The 27,854-nt window shown below is 44.9% G+C and overlaps 1 protein-coding gene across 1 annotated transcript in view; it reads left to right on the forward strand.

The window, feature by feature from the left end:
- The window catches only part of LOC311243407 (uncharacterized protein), a gene marked incomplete at both ends in the record, with an annotated part of 77,765 nt that overhangs the window by 9,485 nt on the left and 40,426 nt on the right, over window positions 1-27,854 (forward strand). The window contains 3 exon segments of the mRNA XM_084332633.1: window positions 3,530-3,692; window positions 4,004-4,053; window positions 7,225-7,314. Of these exon segments, the coding sequence (XP_084188759.1) occupies window positions 3,530-3,692; window positions 4,004-4,053; window positions 7,225-7,314 (303 nt within the window).

Consider the following 27,854-nt stretch of genomic DNA (forward strand, 5'->3'; position numbering starts at 1 on the left):
CCGCGTAGGAATACGGCTACCGAAATACGAATGGTACTATTTGTTCACCGTGCATATAAATATGGCGCAAGTAAAGTAGAACTTTCTTTTAGTCCATTAGTCCTTTACCCTCCAACCTAGTAACAGACGTGAAGCCTCACCCACGACCCACGTGTGGTGCAGTATGGCCTATTTGGCCCCAGAATAGGCATTGAGACCTCGTGTAAATTCATAGCTGAATTGTCATAGTTTGGCACTGTACCGTCGAGTGGGACGTATTTCTATTAAGTTAATAATAGTCTATTATGTATGGTGCATCGTTCGGTTAGAGTTCTAAAGTGAGCAGCACCCCCATCGTTTCCTCGCGTTATCTAGAGTCTTAACCAGGCTGGGCAGACCACGCGTGGTGCTTTCATCCGAGGAGTTCTGGGCGAGGACGAGTGGACCTGCACATTGGATTACCTACCCGGACGACTGCTGAGCCTATACGGCATGGAATATCTATTTGCTTTGGGTGCTTTGATTTGTGGAGCGGATAACAGCCAACGCCGGTGAGTGTTGGAATTACCCCCGAGAGGAGCCCAGGTGAGACGGCGCTCAACCCAGACCGAGGCCGCCTCGCTTCTCCTTCGTTGTGGACCTACAGCCTACAGCTACCGTCTACAAGAGGGCCCAAGTGTATTCATCTGTGGATCAAGATCCTGCGGGCACTGTGTTCTGTACCTGAATTCTCCCCAGGAATCGTTGGCCAGATGGGATGCAGCTGACGGCTCTCCAAACCCCCCCCCCCCCTACTGACTTACAACCAGCAGGACCCCTTTAGTATCCCGCTATAATCCTTAAGTACCATCGCTATAGTTCCCTAAAGAACCAGGTTGTATACTTGCTTCCTGCGTAACCAGAGATTGGACATTCAGTGTTGATTTGCCTACGAATACTCATTTGCCTTACAAGTGCATTCAAATCATAAATGTAATTAAGTGAATGTTGTATATACCTTTTGCTATATTAAACCTTCGACTGTTATATTTGTGTGGACCTGATTTCATATGTGGGAAAGTGTTCATCATACTTAGATATCGTGTACTGTATGGCCAGAAGTTAAAGTACATCAAGCGGTAGTGGTTTAATGATACCATACTTATCAATACAGTCAGGGAATTGTACCCCTCAGTTACACAAGGGATGTGAGAAAGTGCAAGCACTTATTTCCATCATGGTCCCTGATTTTGGACATGGACAGACATAATAAAACATAGATCATCATAATAAAACAGAGCATCATAATAAAACATAGAGCATCATAATAAAACATAGAGCATCATAATAAAACATAGATCATCATAATAAAAACATAGAGCATCATAATAAAACATATAGCAACCCCATAAAACATAAACCTGTATTTCACTTCTACATTATACTATCAAGAGACTATAGACAGATACGCCCTACCCTCTCCTTCCTAGATGTGGCTACTCTATAATTATCTGGCTAGCCATTTCTTTGTGGCACGTCTAAAGCTTCCCCCCTCTTCAATGTTTTTCAGGGCCACTGGAAGCTTGTTCCACTCCAATGCCGCAGAATATAAAAAAGTATTTGTGCCCATTCATGAGTTGAATTTTGGAAGTATAAAATCTGTACTGCTCCTTCTAGTGGAATATGAATGATTGTCACGGAAGCGATTGAAGTAATTGTTTGAGGTGGTCTGTTTGAGGTGGTCTCACCGTGGTCCTGTTTAGGTGGTCTGTTTGAGGTGGTCTGTTTGAGGTGGTCCTGTTTGAGGTGGTCTGTTTGAGGTGGTCTGTTTGAGGTGGTCTGTTTGAGGTGGTCCTGTTTGAGGTGGTCTGTTTGAGGTGGTCTGTTTGAGGTGGTCTTTTTGAGGTGGTCCTGTTTGAGGTGGTCTGTTTGAGGTGGTCTGTTTGAGGTGGTCTGTTTGAGGTGGTCTGTTTGAGGTGATCTGTTTGAGGTGGTCTGTTTGAGGTGGTCTGTTTGAGGTGGTCTGTTTGAGGTGGTCTGTTTGAGGTGGTCTGTTTGAGGTGGTCCTGTTTGAGGTGGTCTGTTTGAGGTGGTCTGTTTGAGGTGGTCTGTTTGAGGTGGTCTTTTTGAGGTGGTCCTGTTTGAGGTGGTCTGTTTGAGGTGGTCTGTTTGATGTGGTCTGTTTGAGGTGGTCTGTTTGAGGTGATCTGTTTGAGGTGGTCTGTTTGAGGTGATCTGTTTGAGGTGGTCTATTTGAGGTGGTCCTGTTTGAGGTGGTCTGTTTGAGGTGGTCTGTTTGAGGTGGTCCTGTTTGAGGTGGTCTGTTTGAGGTGATCTGTTTGAGGTGGTCCTGTTTGAGGTGGTCTGTTGAGGTGGTCCTGTTTGAGGTGGTCTGTTTGAGGTGGTCCTGTTTGAGGTGGTCTGTTTGAGGTGGTCTGTTTGAGGTGGTCTGTTTGAGGTGATCTGTTTGAGGTGGTCCTGTTTGAGGTGGTCTGTTTGAGGTGGTCTGTTTGAGGTGGTCTGTTTGAGGTGGTCCTGTTTGAGGTGGTCTGTTTGAGGTGGTCTGTTTGAGGTGGTCTTTTTGAGGTGATCTGTTTGAGGTGGTCCTGTTTGAGGTGGTCTGTTTGAGGTGGTCTTTTTGAGGTGGTCTGTTTGAGGTGGTCTGTTTGAGGTGGTCTGTTTGAGGTGGTCTTTTTGAGGTGGTCCTGTTTGAGGTGGTCTGTTTGAGGTGGTCTTTTTGAGGTGATCTGTTTGAGGTGGTCCTGTTTGAGGTGGTCTGTTTGAGGTGGTCTTTTTGAGGTGATCTGTTTGAGGTGGTCTGTTTGAGGTGATCTGTTTGAGGTGGTCCTGTTTGAGGTGGTCTGTTTGAGGTGGTCTGTTGAGGTGGTCTGTTTGAGGTGGTCTGTTTGAGGTGGTCCTGTTTGAGGTGATCTGTTTGAGGTGGTCTGTTTGAGGTGGTCTGTTTGAGGTGGTCTGTTTGAGGTGGTTCTGTTTGAGGTGGTCTGTTTGAGGTGTCTGTTTTGAGGTGGTCTGTTTGAGGTGGTTCATTAGAAGTGTGAAAGAAAACCAGACCAAAAGCAGGAAATTATCTGAAAAGTCTCACATTTAGTGAAGCTGATTGGGCAGTTTTTGTTGACATATTTTGTATATTTCCAAACGTGTAATTTCATCATCATGTTATTATTTTCGCAATAGTTCAAAAAAGCTATCTCTCTCTTGATTGTGATTGGTCAATAGCGCTCCGTTGCCCCTAACAGCGGTCATTATTGCGCGTTGCCCCTAGCAGCGGTGAATTCGAGAAATAATTGACCGCTGCTAGGGGCAACGGAGCGCTATTGACCAATCACAATCAAGCATTTTGGCGAATTTTAAAACGCCATGTAATAATAATCAATAATTACCTTCTCTCTCTCTCTCTCTCTCTCTCTTCTCTCTCTCTCTCTCTCTCTCTCTCTCTCTCTCTCTCTCTCTCTCTCTCTCTCTCTCTCTTCTCTCTCTCTCTCTCTCTCTCTCTCTCCCTCCAGATGTGGGTGTGTGAGTTCTGTGGCAGGGAGAACTCTCTCGTACACAGGGCAGACTCCCTTGGGGGTGTGGGGGTGTGGGGGGTCCCACGGGTTGTGACCTCCTCTACCTGCCCAGCCTGGCTGATGATGATTCCCAGAACCCGGAAGACACCATGGTGGTGTTCTGTGTGGACACCTCTGGAAGCATGGGCATCACCACAGAGGTGAGAGAGAGAGAGAGAGAGAGAGAGAGAGAGAGAGAGAGAGAGAGAGAGAGAGAGAGAGAGAGAGAGAGAGAGAGAGAGGAGAGAGAGAGAGAGAGAGAGAGAGAGAGAGAGAGAGAGAGAGAGAGAGAGAGAGAGAGAGAGAGAAGAGAGAGAGAGAGAGAGAGAGAGAGAGAGAGGAGGAGAGAGAGAGGAGAGAGAGAGAGAGAGAGAGAGAGAGAGAGAGAGAGAGAGAGAGAGAGAGGGAGAGAGAGAGAGAGAGAGAGAGAGAGATGTGACCCTCTAATTTGATGTCATGTTGCTCCTCCCCCCTCCCAGGTTCCCCTGAAAACAGTATGAGATCACCAACATACATATCCAGACTACAGGTGAGATGTTTGTTTGCTTGAATATTAATCATATTCAGAGTGTGAGGATCTGTCCTCACCATATCATGGCCAAATTACCACGAAGAGGGAAGGGTTTGTGCACAAGGTAAATTTGTGCACATTCATGACCCCTATAGGAAGCCACCTATTGATGTTGGTGACCCCATGACCTTTCCTCTAGCGCAGGGGTCTCAAACTCGCGGCCCGCGGGCCAATTGCGGCCCGCGGGATGATATTTTGCGGCCCCCTACTGGACATCAAAGTGTAGTGTTAATGCGGCCTGCGCACTACTGTTTGCCGAGTCGTTGCGCGAGAGTAGGAAGTTTTATTTATTTTGTCACTTGTAGCCTACCATAGCGCAGGCTCCGGAGTGATATGATATCAAGTAAAGTGGAAGCAAATGCATCCTCGCTATCTCCTCTGACTGCGAGCAGTGCTCTGCATGTCCCGCAGCACTGCCACTGTCTGCCTGTGTACGAGTCTGGTCCAATCACATACGCGTCCCGTCAGCGTTTTTCCCCCTCACCCACAGTCTGCGAATCAGAGGCAGAGTAGGGGAGTAGGGCGGTCTTCACGGACTGCATGTCGTCTCTCTCTTTCAGTCCGAGTCAGTTGAAAGCGCATCTACAGTAAACTCGCTCCCAGTTTTATCTCTGTGAGATAAATGTAGCTATTAGCCTATTTTCGCCAGCAGGCAGCCAACAGAAAAATATGGCATTTTCAAAGATGGTCAGTAAAAGAAAAGTCGACTGCAATTCAAAGGTGAATGGACGGGAAAATATGCGTTCAGCCTGAGTCCCAGCCAGGGGCGTAGCTGGAGATTCTGGGCCCCATGAAAGAATCAATTTGTGGGCCCCCAATCTATAAAAAAATGTGGGGCATTTATTTATTGATAAACGCATAATATGGTTTTTACCTATTTTTTTTATAAACAGCTTTGTGATAGAATAAAAAAAATGCACAGTGCATTTCCATAGCTGTGGATGAGTCCACTGACACCACTGAGAAGCCTGAAGAACCGTTCATGTTCTGAAGAACTGTTCATGTTCTGAAATGTTATTGCTAAAGATTGAGAAGATTGGATCAGTTGTACTTTTTTTTTGAATACTTGAAACCCTTTTTTTGTGGAATATTTGATGCGGCCCAGCCTCACCCAGACTCTACCTCCAGCGGCCCCCAGGTAAATTGAGTTTGAGACCCCTGCTCTAGCGCCACCATCAGGCCCAACTGAACGCAAGATATCTCAAACGGTTTGCAGATTGTAGAAGAGGGATTGCCATACAATATACTGTCCACATTCATGACCCTAAGAGGAGGAATTCTACTCTAGCGCCACCACCAGGCCAAACCTTACATTTTCAAATGAGTCTTCCGACCTATTAGTCATACAGTTACAAAATATTGCTGTGAATATGCATATGGCTCCTAGAGGGAGAAACCTCTTGATTTGAGTGACCCTATTTCTTTTCCTCTAGTGCCATGTGGCAATATTGGCAATTCATGTCATGGTAAAGTGGGGAGATTGTCAGGCCTTGACGGAGGTCTGTACTCTACTGACTGCATCTTTCTAGTTCAGGGGTCACCAACCGCTTCGAAACTGAGAGCTACTTGAAGGGTACTGAGCTACGAAGGCCTACTTGTTTGAGACCAACTTCCTGAATAACAAAGTTTTTTTTTTTTTTTTTTATTGGTCTTTTTCCCCCTCCATTTTCCTCCGATTTTCTCCCATCCCAATGTTAGTCGTATGCCAATTCCCAGTCCCTTCCTGGTCGCTGAGCTTTACCCCCCACAGTCAGATCATTTGGGAGAGTGGAGGCTACCACGTGCTTCCTCCGACACACGTCCAGCCAATCACCGCTTTTTTTCACCTGGCAGCGCGGATTCTCATTGAGAGGGCGTAGCGTGTGGGAGGACCACACTATCCCCCTCACGTCCAATCCGCGCTTAGCAGGCGCCCCGACCGAACTGTAGGAGTCGCTGTTTACAACGACCCGGACCCACCCCGCCAGCTTCTCCCACCCTCTGATACAGCCAATTGTATCAGTGCAGACGGCCAGCCAAGCTGGTGACAACCCCGGAGCTGTGAGCTGGATTTGAACAGGCGAACCAAGCTCACAGCTCCGGGGCTGGTGACGAACGCAATCTCCGCTCGACCACCTAACCGCCCTGAATAACAAAGTTTTAACCTTTTAACCCTCTAAGCCGACATAGACAAAGTTTCGCTTGGACATAGTGTTATATTTTTGCCAATTCTGAGCTTGTTCTTTGAGTCAGTATCAAGTGTTATACCTTTTATGATTCAGGGGAACGTACCCCCCCCCCCACACACACACACACACACACACACACACACACACACACACACACACACACACACACACACACACACACACACACACACACACACACACACACACACACACACACACACACACACACACACACACACACACACACACACACAAACACACAAAGGCCCCTCCATACGTAGCTCTCCTCCTTTTCTGTTGTGGGCTCCTATCAATGTCCCTCTCTGCATCTCAAATAGCATAGTTACACACATGAATCATCAACAGCTGTGTTTCATTCAAGCTGCACACTAAATTATATAGTTGTCAGACCACTTCAAACCAGAGCTTCAAATGCATCAAATTCTTCACTATGATTGTCATCACCACTGCCCCAGCATTCAGGCTCAGAGTCCTTTTCATTTATATTTTCTGGATCATCCTCAACATCCAAAACAAGTTCCAATGCTTGTTGAACATTATAACTCTTTGTCTTTTTGACATTTTATTATAAAACCAGGGACACACGCCTCTCTCTATCCTACATTGTGCGCAACCATCATGTGTCTGTCTGATGGCCCAATCTGCAGAGCGCACTGGACTATTGAGAAACAATACTAAACAACCAATCTGGATATTTCAAGATTCTACGCCTTACTTCCACACACTGCCACTTAAAATTTTGACGGAGAGATTTCAGTTACAATTTAAAGGGATATCTTTATCACAAATGGTTCCAAATATATTTAATGTTCACAAAGAAAAGCAACTAAATAATTTTTTATTTAGAACATGCCTTGCAGGCACCATGTTGGTTACCTCTGTTCTAGTTGTAACCATAGATATATATGGTTGTAACTGCTGTTGCTGTGGTTTTTCCCAGGGTATCCAGGATGCCCTACAGAGGGCACTGTCGTCCCTGCTCCAGAATTCACCTCACAGACGAGTAGCACTGGTTACATTCAACGACGAGGTACGGAGAGAACAATTGAAGCTTGTGTGTTTCGGTGCGTTTGTGTGTCATAAAGTATGCAGGTGCGTGCATGGGTGGGTGGGTGGGTGGGTGTGTGTGTGTGTGTGTGGGGGGTGTACGTGTGTGTGTGTGTGTGTGTGTGTGTGGGTAGTTGGGTGTGTGTATGTGTGTGTGCATGTCATACAGTTGATTAATTAATGACAGGATAATCAATAAAAAATCTAAAATCTAAAATTATGAAACTTCAAACTAAGGTGTTTTTTTTCGACCATCTAACTTGGAAAGACTTTTAAACGGAGTCAATATTTATATTGTTATTACCTGCGTTGCTTTGACCCTTTTTCTTATTCTCTGCATTGCTTTTATTCTGTCTATTCTATGCTCATTTCATGTCTATTTTACTGCAGTGAAGCACTTTGAGCCGCAATTATTGTATGAAAGGTGCTATTGATATATGCCACGCTAGGTCTCAGGTCAGATTGATAACTCCATAACTCATTGGTCTGCTCATCTTGACATCAAGCAGGGCCCTGCGATGTGGTTGACATTCAGAATCCAATGCGTCTACAAAATGTTGTTGTTACACCTGACCGACAGAGATAGCGAATGCATCGTTCCGACCCCCTCCGTCATTGACCAGGTCAAGTGATAGAAGTTGCGAAATCTCTTATTTTATTTGATCACCGGGAAGGATTTATCTGACCAGTATGACCCTGTCGTTAATCAGATGATATCCATTCCCTAATCCGTCACACGGCAACTTGGAGAGAGTTACTCTACGAAGTCACAATGCAACGCTTACTATCCAGAGTCAAAATTCTATATAATTTTAATAAGCCCATATTATCTACTTCTTTTTTTAGGTTTCTGTAGTGAGAAGAAAGACATATGTGATCATTACCACTAGAGTTTTTACATCATAAATAATGTGTGGACGGGGCAGTGTTCCTGCCGATTCTCCTTTATCATGCAAAAATGGGTAAGGTTACAAGTGCAACATATTTTAAAGCTTACCAGGATGGTCAGAAGGATTAACACAAAGTAGTTTCCAAAAGGTTTTAATTAAAAAATACAAGAGTACAAAGAAATGCAAAATCAGGTTACAAAGTACAAAAAGTTCCTCTCTGAACTTCCGGTTTAGCTGCAATATGTAGCGCACGCAATTGGTTACAGCTCCGCTCCCGTTATCGTTAATTTCGTTTAAAAACCTTATTTGGACAATACCAAAAGAGATTAGACCACATCGTATGTATTGATAAGACCCTCTACTAACTATATCAAAAAGACAACATGGATAAGGATAAGAGAAAGGGTGGAAGGAAACAAGACACAGCAATTCTAACGGCGCCGATTGAAACACGCTCAAGGAAAATGACAGGCGACGCTGTGGCAGATCCGTTGGGGACAAGCCCCGACGCGGGGAATATAGAGGAGAATACACAGGGACCAAGGACAACTGGCCCCGAGATGGAGACAATAGATGACAACATAACAGGAACATCAGAAAAAAGTACCGTGAAGGAAAAAGCAGGCGATTTTGAGAAGATAATAGCAAAAACATCCATCGGATCCCTCACTGCTCCAATAACATCAACTGACACAAGCAGTTCAGTTGCACAGCCCGACTTCAACTCTCTGACTATCCTGATAAAAGAACAGATGGTCGCTTTCAAAGCACACGTAGAAGAACAGATGGTCGCTTCCAAAGCACACGTTGAACACATCGATACTAAATTCGAAGAGGTTATGAGAGCGGTCGCTTTGCAGTCCGTGCGAATCACGACAGTGGAGATTTCGGTGACAGAAAACACAAAAGCAGTCAAAGCGAACGAAGGTGGCTTGACAGAGATGGGAGAAGAGATGGAAAGAGCTAAAGAGGAATATCGGAGGGAAATAAAATTGCTTAAAAACGAAGCGATGGAGAGGCAACTAGAAACCCATCGTTACCACAGGCGGAATAACATCCGCATTGTGGGGCTTGATGAAGCAGTGAACTGCGAAGACATCAACTTTCCAAAAGAGTTATCAACGATTTTGGAAAACACCGATCCAAACAAAGTGCCAGAAGTGGAACAAGTTTACAGAATCGGTTCCCAGGGGCAAAGTATCAACGGGCCGAGAGTCATCATTGTCACTCTGCGGAAAACTACAACAAGGGATGACATCATCAAATATGCTCGCAACCAACGTGGGAAGCTGAAGTATGGTGATAAACCAATATTTATCTACGAAGATTTGAGCAGAGAGGCCATCATCCGACGTCAACCATACAAAGATGTGATGCAAAAGCTGTACAAAGCCGGCTACAAGCCAAGGCTAGCATATCCGGCGCTGTTATCATTCTTGGGCAATAACGGCCGCAGGTCAGGTCCATATACACCTTTTGAAGCTGAGGATTTCCTGAATCAAAATGTAGCAAATAACCCAAAGCATGACGAAAATGCCGGAATCAGTTAAGCCTCTCTCTAAATATATACCAGTGTTGGAATGACTTTATTGTGTTCATCAATGAGGTCATTCCACCAGTGTTGGAATGACATTGTTGTGTTCATCAAAGTAGCAAACGATATGCAAGTCGTCTATAACAAAGTGTACTGTGTATAATACGATTCATAATACATTATAATTTCAGTCTCTGGTCTCTGAGGGGACAAATAAATATCAATGCAAAAAGATCTATCTGGAATATTCTGGGTTTATCGCTCAAATGCCCTGGGTCTCTTAGATCATTCTGGAATGTAAAATAGTCTAGGCACTAGTATATTCTACAACCTTCTAGAATATAAGGCACCATGACAACGAAGCATACAACTCTAACAATAACATTCGGTGTGCATACACATAGCAGATAATAAATTAAATGAAGTGCAATCAGTCCTTAATAATACTTTAAAATTAACCACACATAAACGTATGAGCACAGCAAGGTTATTCTAACAATTTAAGTAATCACTCCATTAAAGGCACATTGAAGCGCTAAAAGGCGCTGCTTTTCTATCTTATCTAATCAGTTAAATCGGTTCTAGTGGCTTCTCCACGTTGATAATTATTTATCTCTTATTCCTTATCTATATCTTTCCATTGATTTTTATTTTATTTAATTTTTTCTTCTCATTACTCTATATTTTTTAAATATATTTTAACTTACATTGTTCTTTTCCAATGTTCTTCACATTAAGGTGTCAATATTACTCTATATTTTTTAAATATATTTTAACTTACATTATTCTTTTCCAATGTTCTTCACATTAAGGTGTCAATATTGCTCTACAATCTTTTCCTTTTTTTCCCCCCCACACGTTGGTGGAGGGTTCAAAGGAATATGTCGATAAAGGTTTATTCTCTTTTTTTTATTTTATTTTTTATTTTTATCTTTAGGTTATTTATCACAATACTTCATTACAGTAAGGGAAGGTGCAAGACCAAAAGCGACATTCTATTGCAATAGAATGGAAATGTTAGATCCTATGGCAATGAGCATAGGAAAATTAGGATTACAATGCTCAGTTTGGGCAATCCGGTGGACCATGGGAGAAAGTCAATCGCGGAGGATGTGTTCTTGGAACATAGGCATGTTCGACTTTCTGGGTGAGGGGAAAATAGGGGATTTTTATTTGTATATATATATGTTTTTAAGCTCAGCTCTCAACGGGACCTCATTAATTGGATGTGCATCTATTGTAGCTTCATACTCCAGAAACATTACCAAAAACTACACGAAAACATGCATAGACTATGGCTAGTTTGAATATAATGGTATGGAACACCGGTGGGATAAACAAACAACACAAGCGCAAAAGCGTGCTTACACTGATGAAAAAAGAACATGTGGACGTGGCTCTATTAAGCGAAACGCACATTTTAGAGGGAGACATAAATACGTTAGCGGATAACATATACCATAATATTAGTCACTCTTCTTTTGCTACGAGAACTAGAGGGGTAGCCATAGTCGTCAGACGCAAATTAAATATCGAATTGAAAGGGGTATGGTCGGATGCTGAGGGGCGCATAACTATAGCTAGGATTATACACAATAACAGGAAAATTGCATTGGCAGCGGTATATGCCCCGAATTTGTACGAAGTGGGTTTCTTCACTTCACTAACAGGAGAAATGTTAAACCATCCCGAGTACTCATATATAATAGGTGCGGATTTTAATGCCATTTGGAACCCAAGGATGGACAAAACTTACCTTTCCTTCTCCAGCGAACAAAAGAATTCATCTAAAGCATTAAAAGATTGGTCGAAATCAACAGGAGTAACTGATTTATGGCGTTCACTTAACCCCATGACCCGCAAGTACTCCTGTCGTTCGGCGAGACACAACACACTATCCAGAATTGATTACGTCTTTGCATCCCCGAGAATATTTGATAAATATGAAGTGGAAATGACACCCAATGCGCTATCAGATCACTGCTACTTAATCCTGAAAGCAACATTTGGTACACTATCTACCCGGGCCCCAAGATGGCGTTTTAATTCGATGCTGCTTAACAACAAGGAATTCATTACACAAATTAAAGAAGCTCTCACAGTATTCCTACAAGATAATGCTAACTCGGTGCAAGATCCCAGAATATTATGGATGTCGGTAAAGAATATGATCAAGGATTTCTCGGATAGATTTACCTCCATATTGCGCAAAAATCAAAACACAAAACTGTCTGAAATGGAAACGCTTTACTCAACGCTTTTTAATTCTTTAAAATACAACAACTCTACTAGACTAGATAACCAAGTTAACATTCTAAAGACAGAGATCAAAGCAATGTACAGACAAAAATCGGAATTGCAAATACGCAGCACTAGACAACAGCAGTACTTCCAAGGTTCTAAACCTAGTCACCTATTAGCCATGCGACTAAGAATTAATGCAAAATTTGCAGATATAACTGCCATTAGGAAACAACAAGCTCTAGTAACAGAACCCAAAATAATAAACGATACATTCAAAGAATTCTACTCCGATTTATATAACTCAGAAACGACCTTTGATCAAGACAAATTAGACACATATCTTAATCAAATTACTCTCCCTAAACTTACGGATGAAGACGCTAAACAGTTAGAAGTACCGATCACATTAGAAGAACTCAAGAAGGCCATATCCGGAATGAAAAACGGCAAAGCTCCGGGAATTGACGGTATCCCATCAGAAATGTACATTTCTTGCTGGGACATATTTGGACCCTTATTACTAAATATGATCTTATACTCAGTCAAAGAGGGAAGCTTCATTGAACACCAAAATACCGCACTCATTTCAGTTCTTCACAAAAAAGACAAAGACCCCACTGAGTGCGGTAGTTACCGTCCTTTAAGCCTCCTCGGAACCGATGTCAAACTGTACTCTAAGATATTAGCCATCAGATTGCAAAAGCATATGACGTCTTTAGTTCATCCGGACCAAACAGGCTTCATAAAAGGTCGCCTGATCAATGATAACATAAGGCGAATACTGCACGTACTAGATACAGACAAAGAGGACATCACACCTAAGGCGATACTATCCCTGGATGCTATGAAAGCATTTGACAGGTTGGAATGGTCGTTTCTATGGGCAGTATTGGAAAGGATGGGGTTAGGAAAAGGTTTCATTGATATGATTAAAGTACTATACAAGGACCCATCGGCCAGGATTACAACAGGCACATTCATCTCCGATATCTTTCCGGTATCACGCTCAGCCAGACAAGGTTGCCCTCTTAGTCCCGGACTATTCGATCTATCATTAGAACCTTTAGCACAATTTATAAGACAATCCCAACACATAGAACCAATAGTAATCAAGGGCACACATCATAAAATGTGTTTATATGCGGACGACGTAATATTGTTCATGCAAAACCCCAACAACACATTGCCGCTTATACTCAAGTTGATAGAGAACTTTGGTGATTTATCGGGATTTAAAATAAATTGGCCAAAGTCGGCTTTTCTTCCTCTTAACACCAGTGCAAAAAAAGAGACAACCCTCCCAGGTGCGATACCCATGGTCAAACATTTCAGATGCTTGGGTGTGGAAATATTTCCCACCATAAGACAAACGGTGAAGCACAATTACACAAAAATACAGAACAAAATCAAGGACGACCTGGACAGGTGGGCAAAACTTAAAAACTCAGTACAGGCAAGGGTATCAATAGTTAAGATGGATGTATTACCAAGAATCAATTTCTTCAGCTCAATGCTTCCGTTACCTCCTCCAGAGGGCTACTGGAAAAGATTACAAACCTCCACATACAAATTTATTTGGAATAACAAACCACCTCGCATAAAAAGATCCACCGCACAGAGAAATAAAGCAGACGGTGGCATGGCAGTCCCAGATTTTTTACAATATTTTAATGCCTTCACATTAAGACCATTGAAGAAGATATGGTTTGACCCCGAGGCTTTGGTATCTTGGAGAAAATTAGAAGAAAACATAGTAGCCCCACAGAGATTGAAAGACATAGCATACACTAAACTTTCAATCAAACATTGTGAGCGAGAATTTGGCCCAATAATAACCCATGCAATCAGGACATGGCGGGAAACACAAAGGAAATTTCCTAACCCTCAAGTATGGCATAATCACACTCCCATATTCAATAACAATGCTCTCTTAATGGGAAAACGACCTATAAGATTCCCTATATGGGAAGAAAGAGGCATACACTCATTAGGGGATATTTTTAATAACAAGGGCCTCTGTAGTTATGTCGAAATATGCATAAAGTTTAACCTCACCGAGTCCACATGGCTTTTTTACATACAGTTACGACTTTGTATGAGATCTCACGGTGTTCCATTACACATACCAATTGAACACCACAGATACCACAAATTTTTCTATGAAAGAGATACATTGGGAGGTTTTGTATCAGGTTTTTATTATCAATTACTAACGTCCTCGTATGAAACCCTTCAACTAGACAATGTCTGGAGGAGGGATATACCAGACCTGGAAAATGACTTTGATTGGCAAGGAGCCTGGGCAAATGTCCGACTTACATCAAGGAACCCGGATCATCAACAAATCAATCTGAACTATATTCACAGGACATACTTGACTCCTATAAGGCTGTGCAAAATGGGGCTTATACAAGACTCCAAATGCTCCCAATGTACAAATGGGGACGAAGGAACATTTATGCACATGTATTGGGACTGCCCACCAGTTAAGGCATTCTGGAAAGATGTGTCCCAACAATTATCAATACTCGTATTTTGGAATATACCTGTACACCCCGCGGTATTGCTATTGAATGATGTTTTTGAGTTTGCAGTGAATCCACAACTAAAAAGATTGGTTTTATCGGGTATCACAGTAGCTAAAAAACTGATCGCATCACGTTGGTTTCAACCGGAAAAAATGTGCCGGAAAGTGTGGTTTCTTACATATCTCGATGTGATATATCAAGAAATATCTACAGCAAGAATTCTGGGGCTCAATGAATCCAAAATGTCAATGTGGTTAGAAGTGGTGGAGAGAATAAAAGCTAGCCTATAATGGTGGTGTCTGGTTAGGAGTGAGGGATAATGGAGGTACTATCCAAGAGGGGGTCCGGGAGGGGGGGGTTTGAGCTGGAGCATATGTGTGTAGGGTTTTAGAAAATAGGTATTAGGGGTATATTATATACTAACATTTATATAATTGTAACTTCGCTGGATATACACTGTATACGGTTAAAATGTTATTATTGACTATTTTTGTTTTATCCTGTTTCTGTACTTGCATATATTTTAACCACCTTTACTGAAAGTTTCATTATACATTGTGTGTTGAGTACTGACTTTTAATAAGTTTTGTTTTGCAATAATAAAAAAAATTAAAAAAAAAAAAAAAAGTTCCTCTCTAAAACATGTCAAAATGCAAAATCAAAAACTAAATCACTAGCCTAGCTAAAACAACTCTCTTTGTCATGTTGAGCAAATGAGCAACTGAGCTAAAAAAAACAAAGCTTTGTCATGGGGACTCTACTTTGAAAAAAATTTACCGATTTCGTTCCTTACACCGCACAACGATATCGGCCGCTAGAAGAAAGGTGTCTGCAAGCAAAATCTGAAAATCTGACTGTGATCTGGCAAGTTGGCCTTTATAAAGGGCCCCAGATCTCTTCGCCATTGGTTTAAATACAGTGATGTTATTTCACTAGCCAATAAACGTATAACACATAAAAATGAACCCGCCTCCTCTTCTAGTTTCCATTGGCTACCGTTTACTCCACTGGGCCGTAACTTGAAAAGTAATTGTAACGTTTTTGCTGGAACAGAGTATGATATGGTGTAACCTCCCTTTGTCTCTCTATGCTGGGAAAGCACCCAGTTTGCCCTGCCCGGCCCTCTCTGCCGGCAGGACGGGCAAGGGTTAACATGTGCCACCCTGCTCTTCAGCTTGAGCTGGAGTGGAATCTTTCAAGGCCACATATAGAGAGAGCACATTCCTACCCCTTCTAACAGAGACTGCATTATCAAAAAGGTTTCTGTTTCCATTCTGACTGTAACATAACATTAACATTTAACTGTAGTATAGTTTTAAAGTGCATAAAGAATATACAGGCCATACAAGAATACAAAAAGACATCCGTCATATCACAGGCCCATTCCATTCTCCAGGATCACACAAGATAGAAGATTGTAGTGTGCACAAGTTACTGTTCCAGAGTCCACAGTCCATAGTTCTCACAGTTTTACACAAGTGGGAGGAAGAATATACAGACATTCCTCATAATCATATATAATAAACATAAGAACAGGATGTCATTATACAACGTGTCACTCGTTGACTTGTGGCACTTAACAGCTATACAAATAAAGTGTATTATTATTATTATTATTATTATTATTATTATTATTATTATTATTATTATTATTATTATTATTATTATTATTATTATTATTATTATTATTATTATTATTATTATTATTATTATTATTATTATTATTATTATTATTATTATTATTATTAGTTGACTGGTACCAACTGGTCCACCCGCCTTATAACCCACACCAGATCCTGGCACCACATCACCTCAGTCCTAACAGACCTCCACTGGCACCACATCACCTCAGTCCTAACAGACCTCCACTGGCACCACATCACCTCAGTCCTAACAGACCTCCACTGGCTCCACATCACCTCAGTCCTAACAGACCTCTACTGGCTCCACATCACCTCAGTCCTAACAGACCTCCACTGGCACCACATCACCTCAGTCCTAACAGACCTCCACTGGCACCACATCACCTCAGTCCTAACAGAACTCCACTTCCTGTTTCTCATTGGATCAACTACAAAATTCTGGTCTTCACATACAGTACAAAGCCCTTCACCACCTGGTCCCCCATATCTCACTGACCTCCTCTCCCCCTACCAACCCTCTCAGTCCCTCAGTTTTGTGGACAGAGCTCTTCTCCAGGGCGGCTACCATGGGCTCTGGAACTCTCTCCCCCAAGACATTAGAGACTCGAAGTTCATTGTGGTTTTCGCCTTCCTGCCCACCCATTCCATCCTTGTGTGTTTGTGTCCTGCTCGTCTGTTGTTTGACTCATGCCTCTTTGAACTGCTGCGGTCAGGCAGGAGTCTCATGGCCAGTACAGAGAGACTCAGAAGGAGCTTCTATCCCCAGGCCATCAGGATGCTCAATGACACTATGTAACAACCCATCATCTACATGGGATTTGGGGTCCCCTCCAAATTCCTCAGAGACTCAGCAGCCGCCATCATCCCAGTCATCACACACATAATAAACCTCTCCATAAAACAGGGACACGTACCCAAATACTTCAAAATTGCAAGGGTAACCCCCCTGCACAAAAAGGGCAGCAAATTGGACCCAGGCAACTACCGCCCTGTTTCTATTCTTACCTCCATCTCGAAAGTCATGGAAAAAATAGTATACGAACAGGTAGAAAAGTACCTCGCGGAATTTACGAATTCCAATCTGGCTTCAGAACATCCCACTCCACTGACACATGCCTTCTATATTTGAACAACCACATCAAACAAGAGGTGGATGCAGGCAAATACTGTGGCATGGTCATGCTGGACCTCCAAAAGGCCTTCGCCACTGTCAATCACTCCATTCTGATTGACAAGCTAAAAGCAATTGGCTTTGATAGTACATCAGTGAGCTGGATGCAATCCTACCTGGAGGGGAGAGAACAGATGGTGGAGGTAAAGGGTACACTATCCCCCCCCTCCCAGTGAGCTGCAGTGTTCCACAAGGAAGCATTCAAAACCGCCCTCAAAGAGCACCTACGGGAGACTGCAATTATATTAATTATATTATAATGTATATACTCTCTTCTTAGAAACTCTGTCTATTAATCAGAGTTTCCAACGCCAGGGTCTATATGACAGGCGTTGTACTCTTAAAAAGTACTGTATATTTGTAGATCTGGTATGTCATAAATGTCTGGATGTAACAGTACTGTCTATCTGTATGTCATGTATGTAATATATGTTATGATGAATTGAAAATGGGGGACCCTGATGTAAACAAGACGAAAGTCTTTCTCTGGTCTGCATCCCGTTAACAATTGTGTGTATTGAGCCGTACTGTATTGTACCCATTCTGCAATCTGTTAATAAAATGTTCAATCAATCAATCAATCAATCAATCAATCAATCAATCAATCAATCAATCAATCAATCAATCAATCAATCAATCAATCCATCAATCAATCAATCAATCAATCAATACACTCACTGCACAGACATCCACATGCACACACTCACTTTAAACAAACACTCACCTTACCACTCACTTTACTCACTTTAGACACTTTAACACACGTTATATGTATCTATTATTAAAGAGATTTGCACTACATTCATACCTCATTTGCACCCTACCCTAAGTTTTGTACCTTTACTCTGTATTGTATATTGTATATGTATATTGACTGAACATTCCTTTACTTACTTTTTACTTACTTCTTAATAACTTTTTTTTTTACTTACTTTTTTACTGTATGTAGCACACTCTCAGGGGCTCATACAGAAACAAGCATTTCATCATAAAGTATTCTGTATTTTATTATGACAAATAATAAACAAACTTGAACTTGAACTTGACTCACTACCTCCATCCCTTAGTGTAAAGCGACTTTGAGTTCTAGAAAAGCACTATATAAGTACCATTTATTATTATTATTATCATTATTATTTTGTCCACATCATCTTGTAGGCCAGACTCTGCTTCAGAAACCAAACCTTAAGGGGAGAGACTGCACAGACAGGTCATCGGACGTCACCTGGTTTTATACAGAGACTGAAACCACATCCCAAAATGTCCTCATTGTTTAACTCTTTGAGCGCCACCAGCTTTCCCCATCTGCACTGGCGCCAGCTTTTCTTGACCATTTTCACAATATTTCACAATCTTTGCGGAGCTATTGTATATTCTATATTATAGCTATGGAGACAATAGTATGGCTCATTTGACAGACACTATTTCTAGTTCAACATGTAAAAAAGAGTTTGTTTCTACAGTTTGTAGTTTATTACACGCTAAACATCGCCCATTTCCAAAATAATCCAGACGTTTCCCATAGATTGCGAGATATGACGCGTTATATGAAATAAGCCCAAATCGTTCTGGTTGATCGCCTGTGAACGTCTAGGAAAAAAACGCATCGCAATCCGGTAAACATTATACAAAAGTAACTGTACTAACAGTAGATTTCATTCATGGTCTTTGCTGCCCTGTACCGGGCACCTGGTGGTACTAAATCCAAATTTAACTAATTAAATTTAGATGACTTGGCCATAATAAGGTCATTTATAGGCCTGATATTCTATATTTTATATTCATATTTCATTATTGCATGTGTCCGGATGGCAAAATTCAGTACTCTATCTACAAATATCCTTGTAAATCATCTGCCCTTATTCATTTGCTTAGATTTTTAGTACACTTGATCTCAAGAAGGTGCTGAATGAGCTTTTTTCACTTTTGGTCAATGTTAGCATGGTGTTATTCACCGTCAAAGATGGAAAAATAAATGATATTCTCCTTTGGTTCATGACAATTTACTCAAGCATAGTAACAGACACTCTATTCCCGACACTGGGCATACATTCCCTGAGATCCATAGATGTCCCTAGAAACCAAGAACATGCAAATGGCCCTTGCAGAAGTGGAGGAATCTTCCACTTACTTAGGTATGTACTTTTAGGCGGATTTTCAAAAAATAGGGCTAGGGCTTAAAGGGGAACTCCAACATTTTGGGAAATTAGCTTATTTAACATCTTCCCTGGAGTTAGACAAGAAGATACATACCTTTTTTGTCTCTGTGCGTGCATTTTAGCTTTGGGAATAGACGCTCCGTTAGCGTAGCTTAGCTTCATCACTGGAAGTGGGGGAGGGTTTGAGCCTTACAGTGCCTTACAGTGTATTGCAAGGTCTGACATTGACCAAACTTGATATGCATGACCTTGGTGGGCTCTAGGTCAACTCCTGAAAAGGGGGTCAATGTCAGACCTTGCAATCAAAAGTTAGGGGGCACACTGAAATTATGGCAAGGGTTATTAGCCCCCTAACTTTTGATTGCAAAGTCTGACATTGACCCCCTTTTCAGGAGTTGACCTAGAGCCCACCAAGGTCATGCATATCAAGTTTGGTCAATGTCAGACCTTGCAATACACTGTAAGGCACTGTAAGGCTCAAACCCTCCCCCACTTCCAGTGATGAAGCTAAGCTACGCTAACGGAGCGTCTATTCCCAAAGCTAAAATGCACGCACAGAGACAAAAAAGGTATGTATCTTCTTGTCTAACTCCAGGGAAGATGTTAAATAAGCTAATTTCCCAAAATGTTGGAGTTTTCCTTTAACAGGTTTAAGCCTTAGGGGACCCTGCTTTTCTTTATCATAAATCGATCAATAGAGACCATATTAGATCCACAATTATCATATCATGGGGTATCATTGGAAAGCCACACTCATTGGCTACAACCCTGTGCAAAGATTTTCGAGATCGCCAAATCCGGAGCTAGAGCCCCGGGAGTCGGGGTGGTAATGTGTACTTTTGCGTACTTTGGGGCACGCCTCACATATCGGCATGTAACTCGAGAACCGCTGAACGGATTTTGTCACCTGAAAGGGCAATCGACAGGCAACAAATAGGGCTTTAATTATTAGTATTAAAAGAAATGCACACCCGAGCCACTAGAGGTCGGCAAAGAATCGTCCACATGTGGGCCCTTGGATGTTAAGAGGTTAATGTTTTTAAATATTTTTTTTGTAGCCAAGAGTAAAGACCATAACCCTATCAAAAACAGTAGTCAAAGTGTATATTTTCATTTTTACCGATGTGTGAGAAGTGGGTTTTGAACACAGCCCAATTGCTGAACACAGGAGAGGAGAATGGAGCGTTTCAAGGGGTTTTAATGGTATTTCCCAAGCAGACAAGTAGTACAACAGGAATGTGCAACAGACAGGGGTTAGAATGTTCTTGGGGGGTGAGGACAGGTGCACTCCCAGTGCAGCTGTGGGCAGAAGACACAGGTCTGTGTCTGGAGAGAGAGTAAGAGCACTCCTTGTGCAGTACGAGATGTCCAGACAGGAAGGTGCACTGGAACGGGGGTCCTGGGGCACAAGAGAAACAGATTCGAGCAAGGAATAATCACAAGAGCAGGTTAGCAGGGCTTCAGGCCGAGACGTCGTACCTAGGTAGTGATGTTTAACACCACGACGACTTCTGGTCAGCGTCGTCTGGTAGAAGTAGGGTCTTAATCAACAGGGGATGGGATACAGCTGTGAGGAGTGAGGTGCCTGACAGCGTGTGAATCAGGGGGATGAGGTGCAGCTGGGCTGAGTGACGGGAAGTGAAGGGATGCTCGCCATATAAGGGCGTGATGCTTCCGTGGAGGAAAGGAGGATGAGGAGGAGTGCGTGGTGGATGGAAAGGAGGATGAAGAGGAGTGTGTTAGTTTACGGGAAACGGACTTGAGCGGCAGGTCCCGAGACGAGAGCCATACCATCTGACCTGGTTGATAGTCGGGAGCCGGGGTCCAGTGACGGTCGGCGAAGCGACGGTTCTGGTCTGTAGAGCGGAGAAGCGCGGCCCTTGTGTCCTCCCAAATTCTCCTGCAGCGGCGGAGGTGGTCCTGCACTGATGGAACAGCGATCTCCTCCTCCTGGGCAGGGAACAGCGGGGGTTGGTAGCCCAAAGAGGACTCAAAGGGGGACTGACCTGTGGCCGCTGAAGACAGAGAAGTGTGGGCGTATTCGATCCATGGCAGGAAGGTGCTCCAGCCGGAGGGGTCCACGGGCTGTCACGCAGCGGAGGGCGGATCCCAGGTCCTGGTTGGCCCGCTCCGACTGGCCGTTGGTCTGCGGATGGTACCCGGAGGAGAGGCTGACCGTGGCCCCCAGAGCCCGACAGAAAGCCCTCCAGACCTGGGAGATGAATTGAGGGCCCCTGTCAGAGACGGTGTCCACCGGGATCCCGTGGAGGCGAAAGACGTGGAGTACCATCAGATCTGCGGTTTCTGCAGCAGAGGGGAGTTTGGGAAGAGCAACAAAGTGCACAGCCTTCGAGAAACGGTCAACAATAGTGAGGATGGCTGTGTTACCATGTGAGAGGGGAAGGCCGGTGACGAAGCCCAGGGCGACGTGCGATCAGGGCCGACCGGGAACAGGGAGCGGACGAAGGAGCCCGGCGGGCGGTCGATGGGAGGCCTTTGCACGAGCACAGACGGTGCATGCCAGGATGAAGGCGCGGGTGTCCTCTCTCATGGAGACCCACCAGAAGTGCCGTTTCAGCAGGGACAGGGTACGGTCGATCCCAAGGTGGCAGGCGAACCGGGAAGCGTGAACCCACTGGAGCACCTGGGAGCGGACAAGGTCAGGGACAAAAAGCCGGTTAGGTGGACCGTTACCTGGGTCCGGCTGGGCACGCTGAGCCTCCCTGACGATGGACTGGATCTCCCAGGTGGCGGCGGCCACCAAGCAGGATGTGGAGAGGATGGTGTCTGGGTGCACGGGACCCTCCCCGGGGACAAACTGCCAGGAGAAGGCATCTGGCTTGGTGTTCTTGGAACCAGGCCTGTAGGTAAGGGTGAAATTAAACCTGGCGAAGAACAGCACCCAGCGAGCCTGGCGGGAGTTCAGGCGTTTGGCCATCTGGACGTAGGCGAGGTTCTTGTGGTCCGTCCAAACCAGGAAGGGGACCTCTGATCCCTCCAGCCAGTGCCTCCATTCCTCCAGGGCTAGTTTGACTGCCAGGAGCTCCAGGTTTCCGATGTCATAGTTGACCTCGGCTGGGGTCAGGCGGCGCAAGAAGAAGGCGCATGGGTGCAGTCTCTGGTTGACGATGGAGCGTTGGGAAAGGACCGCCCCCACTCCGGTACAGGAGGCGTCCACCTCCACCACGAACTGGCGGGACGCGTCCGGCTGGACGAGGATGGGTGCGGTGGTGAAGCGCCGGCGCAGCTCGGCGAAGGCGGAGTCCACTTCGTCGGACCAGACGAAGGGCACGGAAGGCGAGGTGAGTTGGGTGAGGGGTGCCGCGACCCGGCTGTAGTTCCTGATGAAGCGCCGATAGAAGTTGGCAAACCCCAGGAAGCGTTGGAGCTGCTTGACGTTGGTGGGACGGGGCCAGTCGGACACCGCTTTGATCTTCTCACGGTCCGCCCGGATCTTGCCGCCCTCAATGATGTAGCCGAGGAAGCCGATGGAGGAGACGTGGAACTCACACTTCTCCGCCTTGACGAACAGCTTATTCTCCAGAAGACGCTGGAGGACTCGGCGGACGTGCTGGACGTGTTCCTCCATGGAGCGGGAAAAGATCAGAATGTCATCCAAATAAACAAAAACGGAGCGGTTGAGTACATCGCGGAGAACGTCATTGACGAGGGCCTGAAAGACAGCAGGGGCGTTGGTCAGTCCAAAGGGCATTACCTTGTACTCGAAGTGGCCGAGTGGTGTCTTAAAGGCCGTCTTCCATTCGTCTCCTTCCCGGATGCGGACAAGGTGATAGGCGTTCCTGAGGTCCAGCTTTGTGAAGATGGTGGCACCTTGCAGGGGCTCAAAAGCAGAGTCAATTAAAGGCAGGGGGTACTTGTTTTTGACTGTGATATTGTTGAGACCCCGGTAGTCAATACAGGGGCGAAGGGAACGATCCTTCTTGGAAACGAAGAAGAATCCTGCGCCGACAGGAGAAAAGGAGGGAGTGATAATGCCTGAGGCCAAGGACTCGTGGACGTACTTCTCCATCGACTCCCTCTCTGGGCGTGAGAGGTTGAACAGGCGACTAGCGGGGAGTGGCGCTCCTGGGAGTAAATCAATAGCACAGTCGTATTGGCGATGGGGAGGCAGGGAGAGAGCCTGTTGTTTGCTAAATACCGCCTTTAAGTCATGGTAGACAGGAGGAATAGCAGACAGGTCAATGGTTTCGTTGGGGAGGTGAGAACCAGCGACCCCTAGTGGCGGCCGAGCTGATTGTAGGCACGCAACGTGACAGTGAGCGCTCCAGCTGGTCACTAAGCCCGTAGGCCAGTTGATGACGGGGTTGTGTAATTTGAGCCAAGGCATGCCAAGGACAATGGGATTGTGGGGAGAGCTGGTAACATGAAAACGAATATTCTCGCTATGATTTCTGGATAACAGGAGGCGGAGTGGTACGGTGTGGCGAGTTATTTGTGTGAGCAGTTTTCCGTTTAACCCGCGGGCGTCACGGGGTATCGGCAGGGCGTCCGTAGCGATGTGGTAGCGGGAGACTACCCCAGCGTCGATGAGGTTCTCGTCGGCCCCTGAGTCGACCAGGGCGGACAGCGGGAGTGATTGGCCATTGAGACACAGCATGGCGCTGAATAGCATGTTTGGACCGGAGCTGGGAGCGATATCAAGACTCGAACAGACGCCCAGCGTTACTGTCGAGCTCCATCGTTTGGGCGAAGCGAGCATGAGACAACGGAGTGACCTAGTTGGCCGCAGTATAGCCTGTGACGGCGTTCGTTGGGGGGGAGGCGTGATCGGTCTAGGTCCATGGGCTCGGGGGAACTACTTTCAGTGCGGACGGCGTGGGGAGAGCGAGTCGGGCAAGGTATAGGTGGACGAGCGGTGCTAGCCTTCTCTCGACGACGTTCACGGAGACGCATGGCCAGTTCCCTGGCCAAATGTATTAGCTCGTTTAGGGAGTTTGGTCTCTCTTTGGACGCAAGTTCGTCTTTTAAAACGTCGCTCAGGCCTTGGCGGAAAGCGCCTCGCAGTAGCGTGCCCCCCCAGTCGGAGCCAGCTGCCAGGATGTGAAATTCGATAGCGTATTCGCTCACACTGCGACTTCCTTGGCGGATCGTAAACAAGCCGGAGGCTCTATCCGAGCCACCTGGAGGGTGGTCAAAGACTTTGCGCATGTCGCCGATATACGCGGAGTATGACTCGCAGAGGGGAGAATTATTGAAGTGGAGAGCGGTGGTCCATTCCAGCGCAGCGCCCGTGAGCAGGGCCGACAGGTAAGCAACCTTAGACCTATCGCTGTGAAATGTGTGTGATTGTCCGAAAACTAGCGAGCACTGGAAGATAAAAGCTCGGCATTTGGAGATGCTTCCGTCATAACGCTCCGGCGCGGGGACATGAGGCTCCCTGTGCGGGGGAATCGCACCAGTGGGGGGAGAGGCTGGTGGAGCTTGCTGAGCCGCGACGTATGCCTCCAAACGGTCATATTGTCTTTCTCGCTCCGCGGAGCCGAGTGCGAGAGCGGCAAGCTGAGCAGTGACGGTTTCTATGGAGAGGGCAAGTTGGTCTACTCGAGCGGCCTGGCCGTCGATTATACTCACGGACTGCTTCTGAAATCTCCTCCATTCCTCGATCTCGTGTGCAGCTGGTTCTGTCATTTTGGTCGTGGTGTTCTGTGAGAAGTGGGTTTAGGAACACAGCCCAATCGCTGAACACAGGAGAGGAGAATGGAGCGTTTCAAGGGGGTTTAATTGTATTTCCCAAGCAGACAGCAGTACAATAGGAATGTGCAATAGAACGGGGTTAGAATGTTCTTGGGGGGTGAGGATAGATGTACTGCGGCTGCAGCTGTGGGCAGAGGACACAGGTCTGTGTCTGGAGAGAGAGCAAGAGTACTTCTTGCGTAGCATGGGACGTCCAGGCAGGACAGCACACTGGAACGGGGATCCTGGGGCACAAGAGAGACGGATTAGAGCAAGGAATACACAAGAGCAGGTTTAGCAGAGCTTCAGGCCGAGACGTTGTACCTAGGTAGTGATGTTTAACACCACGACGACTTCTGGTCAGCGTCGTCGAGTAGAAGTAGGATCCTCATCAACGGGAGATGGAATACAGCTGTGAGGAGTGAGGTGCCTGACAGCGTGTGAATCAGAGGGATGAGGTGCAGCTGGGCTGGGTGACGGGAAGTGAAGGGATGCTGGCCATATAAGGGTGTGAGGCTTCCGTGGAGGAAGAGAGGATGAGGAGGAGTGCGTGGTGGATGGAAAGGGGGATGAAGAGGAGTGTGTGGTGAACGTGAGGGGAAAAGGAGGGGGAGTGAAGTACGCTCGTGCTGTGACTATGACAAGGGCCTATTACAAAAATGTAATAACTTTATTCATCAATTTACAAGTCTGAGTCTTCGTCTGCACCTTCCAAGTCCGAATGCAGTCAAATGCTCGAGTCCAAGTCCGAGTCATCAGCGCTCAAGTCCAAGTCGAGTCACGAGTCCTGAAAATCAGTCCTGGACTCGAGTTCTACAACACTGCTACCCATAATGTTTCTGTGCCCCCCCCCCCCCCCCCCCCCCTTCAGGAGTGTTTCTGTGCTCCCCCCCTCGCTATTTCAAGAGCAAGTTCAACGGCTAATGCCACGTCCTCGTAAGTGAACAAGTAACCAATGATGGCTATTTCCGTATTCAACCAAGGCCAAGTGTGTTGAATATATTGGCCTAGCTAGGAACATTCTGTACAAACATACACACATACAAGCGCACAAGCTGACTTGATTTTTTTAGTAGTGCTTTCTAAAAATCTATCTTGTGCTTACAACAACAACAACAATCAGGCTGATATGTGGGTATAAGGTTTGTGTGAACATCACACACACACACACACACACACACACACACACACACACACACACACACACACACACACACACACACACACACACACACACACACACACACACACACACACCCTCTCCAGCATCGTGTCAGGAATGTCTTCTATGATAGGTGTGTGTGTACAGTATGTGTGTTTGTCTTTGTATTTAGGTGAAAGGTGATGCTGCAGGAAATGAAGGGATTGATAATTGTAAACTGATCTAATCTGGGGCAACATGAGTCAAGTCAAGTCAAGAGTTTTATTTGTCACGGCAGACAAGTATACAGAGAAATGCGGGGCGTCTTGCCCGCAACGATTGTGCATAATACAATAATAATAATATAATAAGAATCCAATAGAACGACATTGTGTAATAATACAAGTAATCAAAGTAGGGCATATCGGTATATGTACATGAGTTATTTACAGAGCATGGTAAGACATGCTAGGTCCTGTGGTAGTGCAATACACTGTTAGCTACGGATGAGGCACTGGGTCTTTATGTACACTGCTGTACAATGCTATATTATACAATCTCAAGTTATACTATACTATTTTTAAAGTGACCTTTCCTTTTGTAAAGTGACCATAAGTGTGAGCGTGTGCAGCATGAGTGTGTGTGTGCTCATGTTAAAGTGGCTGCTAGTGTGAGCGTGTACAGTGTGTGTGTGCTCATGTGTGTGGAGAGTTCAGTGTTCAAGTCGTGACGATGTGACCTAAAAATAAATTCCTTTTCTAAAACACACACACACACACACACACACACACACACACACACACACACACACACACACACACCACACACACACACACACACACACACACCCCCCCCCCACACACACACCTGCCCCCCACACACACAAGACACAGACACACCAGACACACACACACACACACCCACCCACCCACCCACCCACCCACACACACACACACACACACACACACACACACACACGCACACACACACACACACACACACACACACACACACACACACACACACACACACACACACACACACACACACACACACACACACAACACACACACACACACACACACACACACACACACCACACACACACAAACATTGAATGCTATGCAAATTCTACTGTAAAGGGACAGGTACAGTATGTGACTAATGAACTTGACACAGAGGAATTATCATTTTGGGAGGGGGCAAGGCCATGTATATTATTTTTCAGTATTTACAGTATATTCCATATTTCCACTGTACTGTATATCCAGTATTATCACAGTACACTCAGTATTTTCACAGTATTTATAGTATGTTCCATATTTTCACAGTATCTTCAGTACCATAGTATTTATAGTATTGTCACAGTATATTCAGTATTTTCACAGTATTTACAGTATGTTACTGTGAACATACTGTAAATACTGTGAAAATACTGAGCGTACTGTGAAAATACTGGATATACAGTACAGTGGAAATATGGAATATACTGTGAAAATACTGTAAATACTGTGAAAAT

Source organism: Notolepis coatsorum (assembly GCF_963971535.1).
Source record: "Notolepis coatsorum genome assembly, chromosome: 1".
NCBI lineage: Eukaryota > Metazoa > Chordata > Actinopteri > Aulopiformes > Paralepididae > Notolepis > Notolepis coatsorum.